The sequence below is a fragment of the Chionomys nivalis genome, chromosome 13 (genome assembly GCF_950005125.1).
Source record: "Chionomys nivalis chromosome 13, mChiNiv1.1, whole genome shotgun sequence".
Lineage (NCBI taxonomy): Eukaryota > Metazoa > Chordata > Mammalia > Rodentia > Cricetidae > Chionomys > Chionomys nivalis.
This window is the reverse complement of record NC_080098.1, coordinates 38542413-38559696: the sequence shown is the minus strand read 5'-3', so window position 1 is coordinate 38559696 and position 17284 is coordinate 38542413. Positions and strand designations below refer to the sequence as shown.

Below are 17284 nucleotides of genomic sequence, written 5' to 3'. Positions count from 1 at the left end.
GACAAGCGCCGTGGCTGGCGCCGCCGGGTGCCCCCTCCAGCGACAGCACAGCGCAGCTCACGCCTCCTCTCCTTTCTTTAACCCCGCTCCACCGTCCCACCCCTTCCGGAAGCGGGGTGGGCTACGTCACTTCCAGCGACGGTCAGGGTCCCAGCGGGAGCGAGCACGCCGCCGCGCAGCGCCTACGTTCCCACCTCCTTCGACGGCGCCACCACTCCCTGTCCGCGTTCCTGAACGTGACGAGCGTGCGCGCCGCCGGCTTAGCGTCGGGCTTCGGGGAAAGGCCGGAGGAGCGCGGCGAGGGGGTGGTGCGGGGTGAGGCCCCGCCAGCCAGTCGCGTCGCCTTCCCGCAGGGAGAACGCGGAGCGAAGGGAGGGGCGAGCGGCGCGCGCGGAGCCCGCGTGGAGGGGCGGAGGACAGCGGGCCGCGCCCCCGCTCCGGAAACTGCGCGCAGTGCCCTCGGGGCGCGAGGCCCAGGCCCGTCCGAGCGCCGCGGGGTGTCGCCGCCGCCGCCGCCACAGGACGACGTGGACGCGCAGCGGCGGGCGACGGAGGCGTGCTGCGGTCGCGCCCACTGCCCTCCCGCGAGCTCGCTCGCCCCCGACGTCAGGACGATGGAGTGAAGCGCGGCCCGCGGTGGCACTTCCGCGTTGCGCCGCCGGAGCCCGAGGCCGCCGCCGCCGCCGCCTGGCGCGGCCGGCTTTTCTGCTGCCGAGGACAGGATCCTCCTGCGTCAGGCCCGGAGGCCGCTGCGCACACACCGCGACTGGACCCGGGGACGCGCGTCCCGACCCGGATTATCGTGGCGCGGCTCCCGGCCGGCCCTGCTGCTCGCTGCCCCCTCCGCCGCCGCTGCCGTCCCCCTTCCCGGCGGGGGACATGGCCAGGGTCTGACCCCGGAGGAGGCCGCACCCTCGCCGCACTCTGCGGCGGACTCTAGGCGATGCCGAGCAGCTCGGACACGGCGCTGGGGGGAGGCGGGGGCCTGAGCTGGGCCGAGAAGAAGTTGGAGGAGCGCCGCAAGCGGAGGCGATTCCTGTCCCCTCAGCAGCCGCCGCTGCTGTTGCCGCTCCTGCAGCCGCAGCTCCTGCAACCGCCGCCGCCCCCGCCGCCTCTGCTCTTCCTGGCTGCCCCCGGCGCGGCCGCCGCCGCAGCCGCCGCCGCCGCGGCCTCCTCCTCCTGCTTCAGCCCGGGCCCCCCTCTGGAGGTCAAGCGGCTGGCGAGAGGCAAGAGGCGCCCGGGAGGGCGGCAGAAGCGGCGCCGCGGGCCCCGCGCCGGGCAGGAGGCGGAGAAGCGCCGGGTCTTCTCGCTGCCCCAGCCGCAGCAGGACGGCGGTGGCGGTGGCGGTGCCAGTAGCGGCGGGGGTGTGACCCCGCTGGTGGAGTACGAGGATGTGAGCTCCCAGTCCGAGCAGGGGCTGCTGCTGGGGGGCGCCAGCGCGGCAACGGCGGCGACGGCTGCCGGGGGAACGGGGGGCAACGGCGGGAGTCCGGCCTCCTCCTCCGGCACGCAGCGGCGCGCGGAGGGGTCGGAGCGCAGGCCGCGCCGGGACCGCCGCAGCAGCAGTGGCCGCAGCAAGGAGCGCCACCGCGAGCACCGGCGGCGGGACGGGACGCGCAGCGGCAGCGAAGCCTCCAAGGCCCGCGGCCGCCACGGACACAGTGGCGAGGAGCGGACCGAGGCCGCCAAGAGCGGCAGCAGCAGCAGCAGCGGCGGCCGCCGCAAGAGCGCCTCGGCTACGTCTAGCAGCAGCAGCAGTCGCAAGGATCGGGACCTCAAGGCCCATCGCAGCCGGACTAAGTCGTCCAAGGAGCCGCCCTCGGCCTACAAGGAGCCGCCCAAGGCCTACCGGGAGGACAAGAGCGAGCCCAAGGCCTACAGGCGGCGGCAGCGGTCCCTGAGCCCGCTGGGAGGCCGGGACGAAAGCCCGGTGTCCCACAGGGCCTCGCAGAGCCTCCGGAGCCGCAAGTCTCCCAGCCCGGTGGGAGGTGGCAGCAGTCCTTATTCCCGGAGGCTGGCGCGCTCTCCGAGTCCCTACAGCCGGCGCCGTTCGCCCAGCTACAGCCGCCACAGCTCCTACGAGCGGGGCGGCGATGTGTCCCCCAGCCCGTACAGCAGCAGCAGCTGGCGGCGCTCGCGCAGCCCCTACAGCCCAGTGCTCAGGTGAGTCCTACCCCCCTACCCCTAAAAGGTAGGGAGAGTGGGGTTAGGTGCTTCAGGCTCACCCGGACCAGAAGATGGATTTCTAGCGGGCAGGGGTGCTGTGAGAACCTATGGGGGTCGAAGGGACCCCTTCTAAGAGTTCAAAGTTTTAAACTTGTTGTTTTAACTATTAGCAGATTGTTTTCAAACCATTCTGCTCTCCCAGCATTTCTAGTTTGGATAAACCCTAAAAAAGTAGCTTAATTTGTCTTAATGTTTTTGGAGAAAAGGTTATTCTGTTGGTGTTTTATTAATGGATTGCATTGCAGGGACTTAATATTGTATGTAAGTCTCAAATGTGTATATTGATAGATGTCTGTTATGTAGAGTGAACTAAAAGCGGCTTTAAAGTACTTTGTAGGTTTTTGTAACTTATATTAACATATTTGGGGCTTCTAGTCTTTTTGGTTGGGGTATTGTAAGCTAGCTTTAGGATTGGGATTATTTTTCTATTCTAGTTTTTGGTAATGCCAAATGGATGGAATACCTGTAAGGTCTGGTTTTGCTGCTGCTCAGTGCAGTGTATGCGTCTATGAAATTTGCAGATCTTTTACTAACTATAAAGTTGTGAGTAGAACGCCTGAGTGTCTTTAAACCGTACGATCTGTATGCATGTATTCATACAGTGTTCAAGTACACACGAAATGCCAGTTTTAAGAGTTTTGCAGCTGAGAACTTTTACAGCCAGTCTGACTTGTGCTTTTTATACAATGTTACTTTTTATTTGTATTTTACCTTTGCCAGATCGTTTTTATTTTCTGCAATTCAGCTTGTTTTGCAAACTGGCAAGGTTAAGTTTCATAACTTTATATAGCAATTTGATGTGTAATGGCAATTTTAACAATAGGTTTGCGTTTCTAGATATTTTAGTGAGGTTTTGTTGTTACACATTGGTGATACATGTGTACTATATAGTAGAGTTTGTGTGATTAGCACTGTGCATGCTTAGTAAATACCGAAAAGCACAGATTATATGCCAGTGCTAGTTTAGGCACTGCAGTGGAGCAGTGAAGGAATGTCATAGGTGCCGCGTTGGGGTGAAAGACAGAGTTACTGTCCTCAGAGCTAGCATGTAGAAAGTCTGTTCACTAGAAGTCTTTTCATGCTGTGTGTTTGACCAGCTTTATCTCCAAAGGGTTGGTTTGGGAAGAAACTTTTCTATAATATTGGCCATCATTTCTGATAACAGGCCATGTGGCTTGTGCCTGAGTAAATACATACATCAGTAGGTATTTATGATGTTTGAGCAGTCTGGGTTGGACTTGAATTCAGGCACTGTTTGTGCAGTTTCTTGTATGATTTGTTCAGTTTCTTAGCAAAACATTGAAGACTTAGTTTGCTGAACTATAATATGTAATGCTTGTCTTTTTATTATTTCAAGGGATAAATGAAATTTTGCCTTTTATAAGGTATACAGCCTTACAGAAATCTAAAGTGGTTGAATTGCGAATAGTTTGAATTGTTAAAAATCTTTTGAAACAGAAATGCACATCCATGTAGTTTCCAAATATAAAGCTTTGGAATAGTCCAAAACAAATTTGGGCACTAGTTCTTTAAAACATGAAGATAGCTGTCATGCTTCCAAGTTTTCTCTCATCAAAAGCTTGCCTTTTTTTTTTTTTTTTTAAATGAGGCATGGTAAGGTTTGTTATTGCTGTTTGTTTTGCATCGTGTTACTCGTCTAATGTTCTGCTTAAAATTTGGGGCCCAGAATCAATGACTAGTTTTACTTGGAAAACAAGATTTAGAAAAATAGCAAATGTACTTACTTCTCGGGAACATGAATTCACTTGTTCAGCTTAGTGCCGAAAGTTTTATTTACTTCCAGGTCTAGTAGTGGAACCAGATGACTGGCTCTCTGAGTAGAGGAGGTAGAAAGCTCCACAATGGCCTCTGGCCTTTCGTGCCCACCATTGATTCCTAATGCTCACCGCTGTCTTTGGGTACACTTGATAATTGTTGAATAGCTAAGTGAAGGGATGATAGAGTTGACTGAATATAGAAACTGTTATGTTTCTGGCTTACCTGCTTTATTTGAGTAAATTATTAATATAGACCATGTGCTATTCTGTAATACACATCAATATGACATTTTCTAAGCCCACAAACTAATGAATTACCAGCGTAGATGTGTCCATACTCAAAATAGTATTGAAATCATCTAGAGGCTTCCACCTTACAACCTGTTCTTTCTCTGCATTTGTGTCTCCAGTTCTCAGCTCATGCATTTCATCATTTTTTAGCTTAACTTCTCTTCATACGCTGTTTAATGAATTTTTTCTTTATTTCATTATTGAGGTGTGTGAATTTTGCCATTTTTCTGATAAGTCATGTAATAAATGTGAGGTGTGTTGGTAGAAGGAAAGCGAGAGAAAGGTACTGAGTGTAGTGTTCTGTGTGGTATGCTCTGAAATGGCCTAACAATATCCTCACAAGCAAGTCTTTGTGATAGTTCCCACTGATGGATTAGGAAACAGATGTCCCCAAAACTTGAGTGATTTACTGATGGAATAGGAAATAAATGCTTCAAAGACTTAAGTGTTTTGCACCAAGGTCAGTTTGGATTTAAACCCTGAGAGGATTTGAAAATCTTTAATATTGTGGTATATTCAACAAAACAAAACAAACCTTTTAAAGGGTACTTAATAGTCAGTTTTGTTTCACTGGCTATTTCTCCCTCCATTTAAAAAGATATTTAAAAAGCTTAAAGTATTTTATTTTATGAGAGTTTCGCTGTGTATGTTTGTGTATCACATGCTGGCCTGATGTCTGCTGAGGTCACATGATCAGAAAAGGGTGTCTGATGCTCTGCCAGTGGAGTTACAGACAGTTGGTTGCTGGGAACGGAACCTGGGTCCTCTGCAAAGAGCAAAAAGTGCTTTTAACCAGTGAGCCAACTCCCAGCCCCTAAGGATTTTTTTTTAAAAGAAATTTTCTAGATAGACTATGGCTTGGCCTCATTTTAGTCAGCACTTAGGATGTCGAGACAGGAGTTGGTGAAGGTTAGCAAGGACTACATTGAGACCATGTCTGAAAACACAAGAAACAAAATCAGAAAGTTGATGATACTTTCAGGTTGATTGTAGTTTTTGTTTGTTTGTTTGTTAACTTATTTTTATAGTCCTTGGATTGAACCTAGATTGTCTGGCTTGTTAAGCAAGCCTTCCACCACTGGTCTCTTCCAGCTTCAATCTGGTTTTAAAGAACAGTGGGGAGGTTTAAAATCTTTGAGTGATTTTTCTATTTTTTTTTTTACAAGATAGGCCAGAAATATTTCTCAGAGATAGTAATTATTAGTTTTTGATGACTAATTTGCTGTGGGAGGTTTGACCTGCAGTTACTGAAATCAGGTTAATTACCATTAGTAGGATGAAGTGTATATAAGTGAGTTTTGTCTCCTTTTGTGCTCTATTGTGTGAGGGTTCAGCAGAAGACTTTGCTTCTGAATAATACCAAGACTGAGAATCCAGTGACTGGACTTTAGAGATAAAAGTTAAGTCGCTGGTGTTTACTAGCCTATTGTATGGGCCACCTGGTTAAGTTATTTTGTTCTCACAACTGCTGTTCAAAATAATGTGAAATTAGGATACTTTTAAGCTCCTGTTATAGAATGCGTCTGGTTTGATATGTACATTATAGAAATAAGTACCAGAAATGTTAGATAGAGAATAAGTATAGAAACCGAAGAGAATGGATCTTTGGGCAAATTGTTTAAAGTTTCCAAAAGTTTTAGTACTACCTTTCATTCTAAGAAGATGAGCTTGTATCTTGTCTTTTCTCTGGTCAGTTTTTACACCATTTTTTCATGTGTTCCATCGTCATTAAGTCTCTTTCCTCTTAACAGTAACATTTATATCTGCCTTTCCATTCTTTTAGAAATTTAATTATTATTTTCATTTTAATTTTTTTCTTGACAGTTTCTCTGTGTTACACCGCTGACTGTCCTGTAACTTGTGTTTTAGACTGGGCTGGCCTCAAACTTACTGAGCTCTACCTGTCTCTGCATCCCGAGTGCTGGGATTAAAGGAATACACTATGCCTTTCCATTCTTACATTCTCATTTAGGCTGTCATTGTTAATGGGTTAGACTTTCTATTAGTACCCTCCTACTAATAGAAAACAGGATCTCACTCTAACTCAGTGTGGCCTGTACTTGAGGCAATGCTGCCTCAGCCTCTGTAACACTAGTATTAAAGGAGCTACTGTAACTGTCTCCTGAACCCTTTCTGGCTCATGCTTTATTTTTGCTATATGGTTAAATAGTGTCTATCTCTTTTGTACTATTGGGTATAGACATTGTGATACATTGTGACTTAATGTCTTTATTTATGACCCCATTCTACCAGGACTCTTATTTTTCAGACACATGTATTTTTCTGTATTTTCCTATTAACTGTTCTCTGAGCTTGAAATGGTAGAAGAGACATTGATAACCCTTTTTCCCTCTTTGCCATTTATCTCGCATTCAGAACTCTATCTCAGAACTTAACATCTTAATTGCTTATTCATCTGGATGTTCATTTGTGCTCTTTATAGCACTGTTTTGTTTTTGCTGTAGTGCTGTTAAAAGTTCTGCTATTCTACCTTAATTAATTGGCTGACTACATTTGTTTGTTCCTACTAGATAATAAGCTAACAGGACAAATTTCCAAAATTTATGTGGTAGTAGTGGTTTAATTCTTTAAGTGCCCCTCCCCCCTTTCCTCTTCACACAATAAAGCAAACCAGTTTGTACAGATAACACCTTGAAACTTGCTAGCCATTTTGGTTCACATAGTCTTTAGAGTTGGGGAAGTAATTGTGATTTATATATAGAGAGAGACTTTAGTGGGTAAAAATATTTACTGTACAGGTCTTGAATTTGGTTCAGAAGAGAACTGATTCTGGAAAATTGTCCTCTGACCTTTACATGCCCATGGCCTAAGTGCCCACACTTAACAGACAGTTGTCTTTCTGTCTGTCTTGCTCCCATCCATCCATCCATCCATCCATCCATCCATCCATCCATCCATCCATCCTGTCTATCTTCTTAAAGATGAAGCTTTAAAAACACTCGCACCTGGTATGGGTGGTGGCTCACACCTTTAATTCCTGCACTTGGGAGGTAGAGGCAGGTGGATCTCTGCATTTGAAGCCAGCTCAAGCTACATTAAGTGAGATTCCCATCTCAAAAGAAACAGGGAAATGTTAATTTACTGGAAAATGAATAGAATGCTTGGTCTCATTAATGTTGATAAACTCAGACCTACTGTTTATATTTACTGTATCTTCTACTGACCTGGATATACCTTATGTTTTTCTTGATGACGTTAAATCAGTTGTTATGGAAGAAAGTTTCTGAGCGGACTGTCATTTTATTTGAAACCCTAGAATATAGTTATTTCTGAAAAATCAGTTGAAAGTGAATGTGGCTTAATATTTTTATATAAGGCATTCCCAACCTCTTCCCCTGTTTTGTAGGTCCCCTTTTCCCATTGATAACACTTTTTCTTTTCTTTTTTTTGGTGGTAGTGGTGGTTATTCTTGGTTTTGTTTTGGGTTACCTTTATCTTACATATGGAAATTTATAAGTTTTGAAGTGGATTTTGGAAGCAAAAGTATCACACTGGAATCAGAATTATTACTTCTTTACAGAGATGGAATTAGAACCTCTAAATTTGGGAGACTCAATGCTGTAGATGTGTATTAAAGGATAAAATGTTAGTAAAGTTGGGAATTTATATGAAAAGGTCATTGAAAGGAACTGAAAGTTGTAATTGGGTTAGTTTCTTCTCCACTCTCTGTTGCTGTCTTTAGTTGCAGGGCACTTTCACTGGGCTGCAGTGCCGCTTACCATGTATCTGAGAGTAATTTTCTCTTTCTGGTTTTTCAAGATGGTTTCTTTGTATAGTGTAGTTTCCTCTTTCTTTTGATACTGTTCTTTTTCCCATTTTCAAAGACAATAGAATGTCATAATAGAATTTTTCCACTTAGTGCAGAAAAGTATATGAAATCGAAGTGTTCCGTAAAAAACGATGTTCCTGTAGCACCTGCACTACAGGACTGGTTACGCGAGCTGGGAACTGGCCTGGAGACTTAAAATCATGTGCACACACAGACAGACAGAGACACTAGAACACAGGTCATCCTTGATACAAGAATGCCACCTTTATTGAGCTCAAGGGAAGCTTTATAGAGGAATCCTTAACTGATAGCCACGCCCCCGCTCTCAGGCTATTTCAGCTGCAAGCTTCACCAGAACCCACTCCCCTGCCTCTAGGGTCTTGTGCTCAGAGCAGCTGCAGGTACAGGTAAGCAAGTGTTTTTCTCAGTTCACTCCAGCAGGTAAAAGGGTCTGAGGCAGGCAAAGAAAATCAAGGGGTCAGGGGTCTGCAGCTCCCAACAGCTCCCCTTCTGTATAATTAGACCAGGCCTGCCTTGGGTTGCAGAAGCAGGCAACATCTTAGCCATCATAAAGAACCTTGCCTCAATGCGCAAGGTCTCTGTCTTAGGTTGACTGTGACAGGCTCCTCTCTTACCTGGCTCTGGCTCACTGGTCCCTCCCTAGCCTGCTAACCCAGAGGAAGCCCACTTTCTTGGGCAAATAGCGATTTTACATTGCTGCTGCTGCTGTTGCTGACGATGCCTGTTGTAGAGGCAGAGCAACAGTGTTCCTTGAAGATTCCCCCCCTCCCCCCAGACAGAGTTTCTCTTCTTAACATTCCTCACTGTCCTGAACTAGCTTGTAGACTAGGCTGGCCTTGAACTCACAGAGATCCGTTTGCCTACCCAGAGTGCTGGGATTAAAGGTGTGTGCCACCACCGCCCAGTGGAAGATTTTTTTTTTTTTAATGTGTATATGTGTTGTGCCTGCATGTATATATGTGTATCCATGAGTGTCTGTTGCCTGAGGAGCAGAAACAAGCATTGGGTTCCCTGGAACTGGTGTTACAGAGTTATAAGCTGCTTCTGTGGGTGCTGGGAACCTAACTTGATTCTTCTGTAAGAACGGCTACTGTTCTTAACCACTGAGCCGTCTTTTCAGCCCTTGTAAATATTCTTAAATCTGATTCCTTAGTGTTAGACATGTGACACATTGGTACAACTGTTGCCTAAATCTAGATACATGAATTGTTGCTTTTTGACATTTTGACGAATATTCTTTTTTGTTGTTAAATTTATTTATATTTATTTTCATTATTTGTATGTGCGCACGTGTGTTCACCTTTGTATGTGCATGTGTTCATGTTCCACTGCATGCTTGTGGAGGACAGAGAGCAACTTAGATCTTGGATGAGTTGGTTTTCCTTCTTTTCACTCTGTGCTTCCAGAGCTAGTGGGTGCTTTTTTTTTTTTTTTTTTTGAAACTAGCCTTGCTGTATTCTGTAGCTGTTATAGCTATGTATCCTAGGCTAGGTTCCAACTCATGGCAATCTGCCTGCCTTAGCCTCCCCTAGTTGCTGGGATTACAGGTATGTACCATTCATTATATGTGGCTACATTTTATTTTTAATTGGTAAGTAGTGATTGGTTTTATTTATTTATTTATTTATTTATTTATTTATTTTTTGGTGAGACACAGTGTGAATGAGCTCTAAAACACACAGTCCTCCATCTTCCTTAGTGCTTTCTCACTTTCTGATTTTCTGGGATTCCATCCTGGGAATCTCCTCTTAAGTAGTTTTGGAATATCTACTACACTATTGTATAGTCATCATTTTGTGTAATCTCTAAATCTTTCTTAACTGAAATGTTGTACACTTTTGATCAATGTTTTACTTTCCCTGTCTGTCCTTTTCCCCAAACCTCTGTTAGACACTAGCACATTGTCCACTTATATAGAAGTTCTTAAATGTTTGTTAGAATAAAAAAACTTAGACTCCATTCTTCAATTTTGCATAACAGTGAAATCAGGGCATTTGTTTTTCTGTGTACAGCTTATTTCAGTTTAATCTTTTTTAGGTTAACCCACGTTATTTAGATGATAGCATTTCCTTATTTTTCTAAGATCTCTCTCTCTCTCTCTCTCTCTCTCTCTCTCTCTCTCTCTCTCTCTCTCTCTCTCTCTCTCTCTGTATTTAAATATGAGAGTGTACCTTTGTGCCTGTGGAAGTCCAGAAAGAGGATACCAGATTCCCTGGAGCTGGAGTCACAAGCAGGAGCTGGAGGTGGACTTCAGGGTCCTTTATAAGAGCAGCACACATTCTTAACCACTGTGCCATATCTCCAGTTCCCCAAAGTGCATCATCATTATTATCATTATTATTAGCCCTTTAAATATGTATGGTGTAGGAGGTTCTTCTGTTCATGTGTTGCTTTCATTGGTTAATGAATAAAGAAACTGCTTTGGGCCTGATAGGGCAGAACTTAGGTAGGCTGAGAAGACATGACTGAATGCTGGGAGGAAGGGCAGACAGAGAGTTGCCATGTATCCGCCAGAGTCAGACATACTGAATCTTTCCTGGTAAGCCACTGGCACGTGGTAATACACAGATTAATAGAAATGGGTTAGATTAAGATGTAAGAATTAGCCGATAAGAAACTAGAGCTAATGGGCCAAACAGTTTCTGTGTGATTATTTCCTGTGTAAGCTAGCTGGGCGGCCAGGACAAACAAGCCGCCTCTCCATGTAACATGTATCCATGTGTGGGTGGGTTTGTGCAGTGCACATGGAAGCCAAAAGGAGTTAGCATTCAAGGTGGTGGTAGGTTGCCCAAGGAAGAACAATACATGCTCTTAACCACTGAGCCATCTCTTCAGCCTGGATTTTCTTCTTTTATAAGGCTGAGTAGTATTTCATTCTGTTTATATGTACCACATTTTCTTTATCAGATCATCTGGTAATGGATACCTACGTTACTCACTATATTTGCTGTCATGCTATAGTAAGCATGGGAGTATAAAATTTATTTTTTATATTTTTTTTCCTTTTTATTTATTTATTAAAGATTTCTGCCTCCTCCCCACCACCACCTCCCATTTCCCCCCCTCCCCCAATCAAGTCCCCCTCCCTCGTCTGCCCTAAGAGCAGTCAGGGTTCCCTGCCCTGTGGGAAGTCCAAAGACCATCCACCTCCATCCTGGTCTATTAAGAGGAGTATCCAAACTGCCTAGGCTCCCACAAAGCCAGTACGTGCAGTAGGATCAAAAACCCATTGCCATTGTTCTTGAGTTCTCAGTAGTCCTCATTGTCTGCTATGTTCAGCGATTCCGGTTTTATCCCATGCTTTTTCTGACCCAGGCCAGCTGGCCTTGGTGAGTTCCCGATAGAACATCCCCATTGTCTCAGTGTGTGGGTGCCCCCCTCGCGGTCTGAGTTCCTTGCTCGTGCTCTCTCTCCTTCTGCTCCTGATTTGGACCTTGAGATTTCAGTCCGGTGCTCCAATGTGGGTCTTTGTATCTGTCTCCTTTCATCGCCTGATGAAGGTTACTGTTCAGGAGGATGCCTATATGTTTTTCTTTGGGTTCACCTTCTTATTTAGCTTCTCTAGGATCACGAATTCTAGGCTCAATGTCCTTTATTTATGGCTAGAAACCAAATATGAGTGAGACATCCCATGTTCCTGGGAGTATAAAATTTTAGTTCACTGATTTCAGTTCTTAGGATTTATATGGAAAAATCAGATTACTGAATCATGTGACAATTCTATTTCTAAAATATAAAACATACTGTTTTCCATTATGGCTTTGTTAATTTACATTAGCACCAACAGTGAAAAATAGTTTCCTTTTCTCCTGTGTCCCACCAGCCCATTTCAGTTTTATTTTCAGTTTTCTTATAACAATACTGAACATTTTCTCCAATGCTTATTTTGCCCTTCACAGCTTTTTAAATTTTTTTTTTTTTTATATTTTGGAATGGATTACTTTAAACTTGTTATATATTCTGGATATAAGTAAATTCTGCAAATGTCTTGGTATTTGGCATTTTAACTTTAATGATTTATAAAATTGGGGTCAAAAAAAGTTGTCTAATTTTGCAGTGAAAAAGATTTTCTCCTTGGTTCCAGTGTTCATCTTTATCATGTATTTACACGAGCATACTTAGATTTCCTTCCTCCTTGCATATTCTTGTTAATAGATTTATTTTTAGACACACATGACATATTTGTATTATATATAGACACAGTATTTTAAAAAATGTGGGATCATATTTACTCATCTACCTTTTCATATGCTCTCCATTCCTTTGTATAGGCCCAGCTTTGCATGTCGACTTTCCTCTGACCAGTATAATAGATTTATTACAATGCAGTTTGCTAATCTGTACATTGGAAGGCTATTTTTAAAGATATCTCTTCTGATTATGGAATGCTAAGTCAGTATTATTTCTTTGTCAGTATTACTTGACCATACCTGGTCTCCATAGTTTGATGTGAATTTTTCTCATTTTGATTTTTTTCTTCAGTCACTTGATTTTTTTTTTTTACACCTGAAGTTATTTTTTTTAAGTTAATATCCATAGCATGAATAATAAAAAACCCAGGGGTTAAAGCTGAAGATCAGAGAAGCAGGGCAGTAAGCTACTAGAGAGACCTTTTGCCTCTGCCAATGCTCAGATTGAAGGGGCCATCCTCAGACTGCCTAGACTGCACTGTGTCTCCACCAAACCTCAGATTCCATACTCCATTGAGTTCCTGTCTCTTCCCCTTTGTATTCCTCTCTTTGCTCAGCCATATCACTCCTGTCTGCACCTCCCTAGTGTTGGGATTAAAGGTGTGTGACTCCCAAACACTGGGATTGAAGGTGTGAGCCACCACCACCTGGATCTCTGTAGTCCGGAGTAGCCTTGAATTCACAGAGATCTGTCTTCCTCTGTCTCCCTAATCCTGGGTTTAAAGGTGTGTGCCACCACTTCCTTTGCACTCTGATCTTCAGGCAGACTTTATTCATTAAAATACAAATAAAATATCAGTACATCTAGCACAGTATGTGACAGTTAAGTACCCAGCAAGTGATCATGTTCAACACCAACTTCCGTTTCTTTAAATGTGTTAATATTAACAAGGTCTAAAATGACCAGAGAATCTAATCTATGTGTGCAACTTTATGCAAATTATTACTGCTACTCTGACTGCCTTTTGCTTTTAGCTTTAAAAACTTATCTCGGGTTATGGTTCAGTAAAATAGGAAGAAAGCTTAAGCTCAGTCGAGAAGAACTTGTTAGAGCAGATTGTAAAAAGTTAGATATGTGTCTTTTTAAAAAATATGTTTACAGAACCTTGAAAGGAAACCCATTTTTAGACTAAGTACAAGATATTTGTTTTGTTATTTCTAATTTTTATAGTAATTTCCTTGTTGAGATGTAATTTGCATTTCACACAGTTTACTCTGTAATATTTTTATTTTCCTTACATATATTTTGAGACAACTTCTTACTATTTTGCCCATGTGCTGGCCTTGAATTTCTGAACTTCCGTTTTCCTTAAGCTCTAGACTTTCTCTGAAGAGGTAAAGAACAACTCTCCTTGGCTGTGGATTTACTCTGTTAAATTGTATAGCTTATTAGTCTTCATTACATTTTTAGAGTTTTACATCCATTACTATTAATGTCTAGAGCATTTTAATCACTCCTGAAAGAAACCCATGGTCATCAGCATTGACCTCCACCCCGCATTTTACCTTCTCCTGCCTGTGACATTAGTTATGTCTGTAGACAGAATTTGGATTTTTCATTTATTTGAAATAATATATTACATGGTCTTTTGGGCTGGTTTTTAAGATTCATCTGTCTTGTGTAATATTTCAATACTTTATCCCATTTTATGTTCAAATAATACTCTGCTCTATAGAGAACACTGCATTGTACTGTTAATGAATATCTGAATTGTTAACTTTTTCACTATTAAGATTTATGCGCCTATGACCTTTTATATAAGGTGTTTTTCCTTTCAGGTGTATACCTAAGATTTTTTGGGTCATGTAATTTTTAATATTTTGAGTAACTACTAAACTGTTTTTCAAAATAGTTGCATCATTTTTACATTGGTAATGATTGGGGACCTCCACTGTTTCTACATCAAACTCATAAGAGTACAAAGTCTGTTTGATTATAGCCCTGGCTTACTTGAATAATGGTATCAGTGTGATATTGATTTACATTTCTTTGAGGAGTTGTGAAGTTGATCATATTTTTATATGTTCTTAGATACTTGAATATTTTTTCTTCTTTTAGAAATGTCTTAAGTTCTTCTCTTTTTAAAAATTTGAATTTTATTTTGGTTTATTTTTGAGGCTGGCTCTCCCTGGGTACCCCAAGCTAGCCTGAGATTCATTCTTCTGCCTCAGCCTCCTGAATTTGAATTTATAAGCCTGTGCCATGCATGCTGCCTGGCTTTATTCTTACCTTTAGTCTTTTTTTATATTTACTAATTAGTTACTCTCAGACATGTAACTGGTAAGTATTTTCTCTCTCTTTTTTTTTTTTTTTTTGATTTTCGAGACAGGGTTTCTCCGTAGCTTTTGGTTCCTGTCCTGGAACTAGCTCTTGTAGACCAGGCTGGCCTCGAACTCACAGAGATCTGCCTGCCTCTGCCTCCCAAGTGCTGGGATTAAAGGCATGTGCCACCACCGCCCGGCTATTTTCTCATTTTTATCACTTGCTATAATAGTGCCATTTTTATTTAATTCTTTTTTTAAAGAAAGGTCTCACTGTATAGCTCAGGCTTGCCTCAGACTTGGCAGTAGTCTTATCTCAGTGCTAGAATTAAAAGATTGATCCAACATTTCCAGTTTTGTTGTTTGTGTATTTTTCTTAAGTATATTTAAAGTTTTTTTTTTAAATGGCATTTAGTTACTTTTATTTCTTTTGGTTTTGAATTTATCTTGCTGAACCCATGGTTACGAAGACTTAGTCTTGTAATTTCTTCCAAAAGTTTTATAGTTTTAGTCTTTTAACCCATTTTGATTTAACTTTTCTGTGTGATGAGTTTCATAAAAAGATCTACTTCTACTTTTAGCCAGGTGGTGCTGGTGCACGCCTTTAATTCCAGAACAGAGGAGGCAGCGGCAGGCAGATCTCTGAGTTCGAGGCCAGGGTGGTCTACAGAGCTACACAGATAAACCCTGTTTCAAAAAACAAACAAACAAAAAGATATTTTGTTTTGCATCTCAACTGTCTGCTTATCAGGACCATTTGTTAAAAAGATTATTTTCCATTGAATTTTCTTGACATCTTTGGAAATCAGCTGGTCATATATATGAGAGCTTATTTCTGAACTCAACCTGCTGTTTTTTGTCCATCCGCATGCAGTACCTCAGTCTTGCTCATTCTAACTTAAATTTTTGCTTCCTCCCCCCATTAAGTGGTGTTGGGCCCCCCTTTCCCCATAAATGGTCCCTTTTCTGCATTTATACTTTATATATGTATGCAACTATGTGTGTGAGGGAAAAGTGAAATACTTGTCCCTCTTTCCACCATTTCCTCTCATTTCTCCTCTCCCTGTTGGCCTCTTCTTCCACATAGTCTCTCCTTTCTGCTTACATGTCATTTTTTGAACCTAGATATGAAAGAAAACATGACTGTTTGTCTTTTTATAGTCTGGTTTGTTTTGCTTAATGTGAAAGTTACCTCCAGGTTTATCCATTTTCTGCATATTGACATAATACTTTTGTGTGGCTCTTTGTATGTATGTATGTACTCCATTTTCTTTACCCATTATCCGTTTATGGACATGAAGTCTGTTTACATATTTCAGGTATCTTTGTTTAAGAAAAAGTTATTCCATAGTGACTGCACTAGTTTATATTTCTACCGCTAGTGCATGATGATTCTTTTGTTATAGTCTCCTCCATATTTGCTGTTCTTTATTGATGGTAACCATTTTGACTGGGGTGAAATGGAATCTTGAGGTAATTTTAATTTGCTTGTATTTCACTGACTAAGTACATTTAATACTTTGAAATATTTGTTGGAGTTAGGCAAGGTGGTGCATGCCTTTCATCCCAGTGCTCAGGAAGCAGAGGAAGGTGAAACCCTGTCTGGGGGGGGGGATGAAAAAGAAAACAAACAAACAAACAAAATCAATACAACCCCACCCCCAATATATTTATTGGTATTTGTATTTTTTTTCTTTGTTGGTAAAGCTTTTTTCTTTTTTAATTTTAATGTGCATGCGTCTATGCTTAGGTTCTCTGGAAGGGCAACAACCAACCTCCCCCCTTCCCTCCCTCCCTCCCTCCCTCCCTCCCTCCCTCCCTCCCTCCCTCCCTCCCTCCCTCCCTCCCTCCTTTCTTTCTTTCTTTCTTTCTTTCTTTCTTTCTTTCTTTTGCTGAGCCATCTTTCCAACCCTTGTATTTCTTTTTTTTGAGAACTTGTTCTTTTGTTCACTTACTGGATTGAATTATTTTGTGTGTAAGTTTTTGAATTTTTTAATGAATTCTAAATAATAGTTTCCTGTCAGATGAATGTTTGGCAAAGATTTTCTTGTATTCTGCTGGTTATTTTTCACTAGATTAACTGGTTCTTTTCTTGTGCAGAACCTTTTTAAGTTCATGAGGTCACATTTGTCTGTTAATAACATTGTCTTCAATTTCTTTAATGTCTTATAAAGTTTTAATTGTAGAGGTTTTTCTTTCTTGGTTAATTCCTAGGCATTTTATTATTTTCTTTGTGAAGTTACTGAGTATGGGATATTTTTCCTGACTTACCATGAAAGGATATTGAACTTTGTCAAAGGCTTCATGTATTGAGATGATCAAGTAATTTCTGCCTTTGAAAATATTTATGTGACATACTTATTGAATTATATATGCTGAACCATCCTTGCATCGGAGTAAAACCAACGGGGTTAGTGTGTGTGTGTGTGTGTACACACACATTTTTTTTTTTTTTTTTTTTTGATGCAGTTTCTCTGTGTAGCCCTGGCTGCCCTGGAACTCGCTCTGTAGACCAGGCTGGCCTTGAACTCACAGAGATACGCCTGCCTCTGCCTTCTGAGTGTTCAGCAAGATTAGTTTGTGATTTTCTTTTGTTGTGCTGTAGTATATTTTTTAGTAATAGAGTGAATTAGTGGTGTTTCCCCTCTTCTGCTCTGCTGTCTACAGAAGGTTGAGGAATGCTGGTCTTGGTTCTTTAAATGTGTTAACAGTAAATTTGCCGATCT

At 42.4% G+C, this 17284-nt stretch overlaps 1 protein-coding gene across 4 annotated transcripts in view; it reads left to right on the top strand.

Moving 5' to 3' along the window:
• The first annotated feature begins 283 nt into the window (after window positions 1–283).
• Cdk13 (cyclin dependent kinase 13) overlaps window positions 284–17284 on the top strand; it is a 105510-nt gene continuing 88509 nt past the window's right edge. For all 4 annotated transcript variants that reach the window (XM_057788158.1, XM_057788156.1, XM_057788157.1 and 1 more), the window contains exon 1: window positions 284–2163. In XM_057788158.1, coding sequence (XP_057644141.1) covers window positions 944–2163 — 1220 coding nt within the window. In that variant the 5' untranslated portion in view covers window positions 284–943. The remainder of the gene's footprint in view (window positions 2164–17284) is intronic.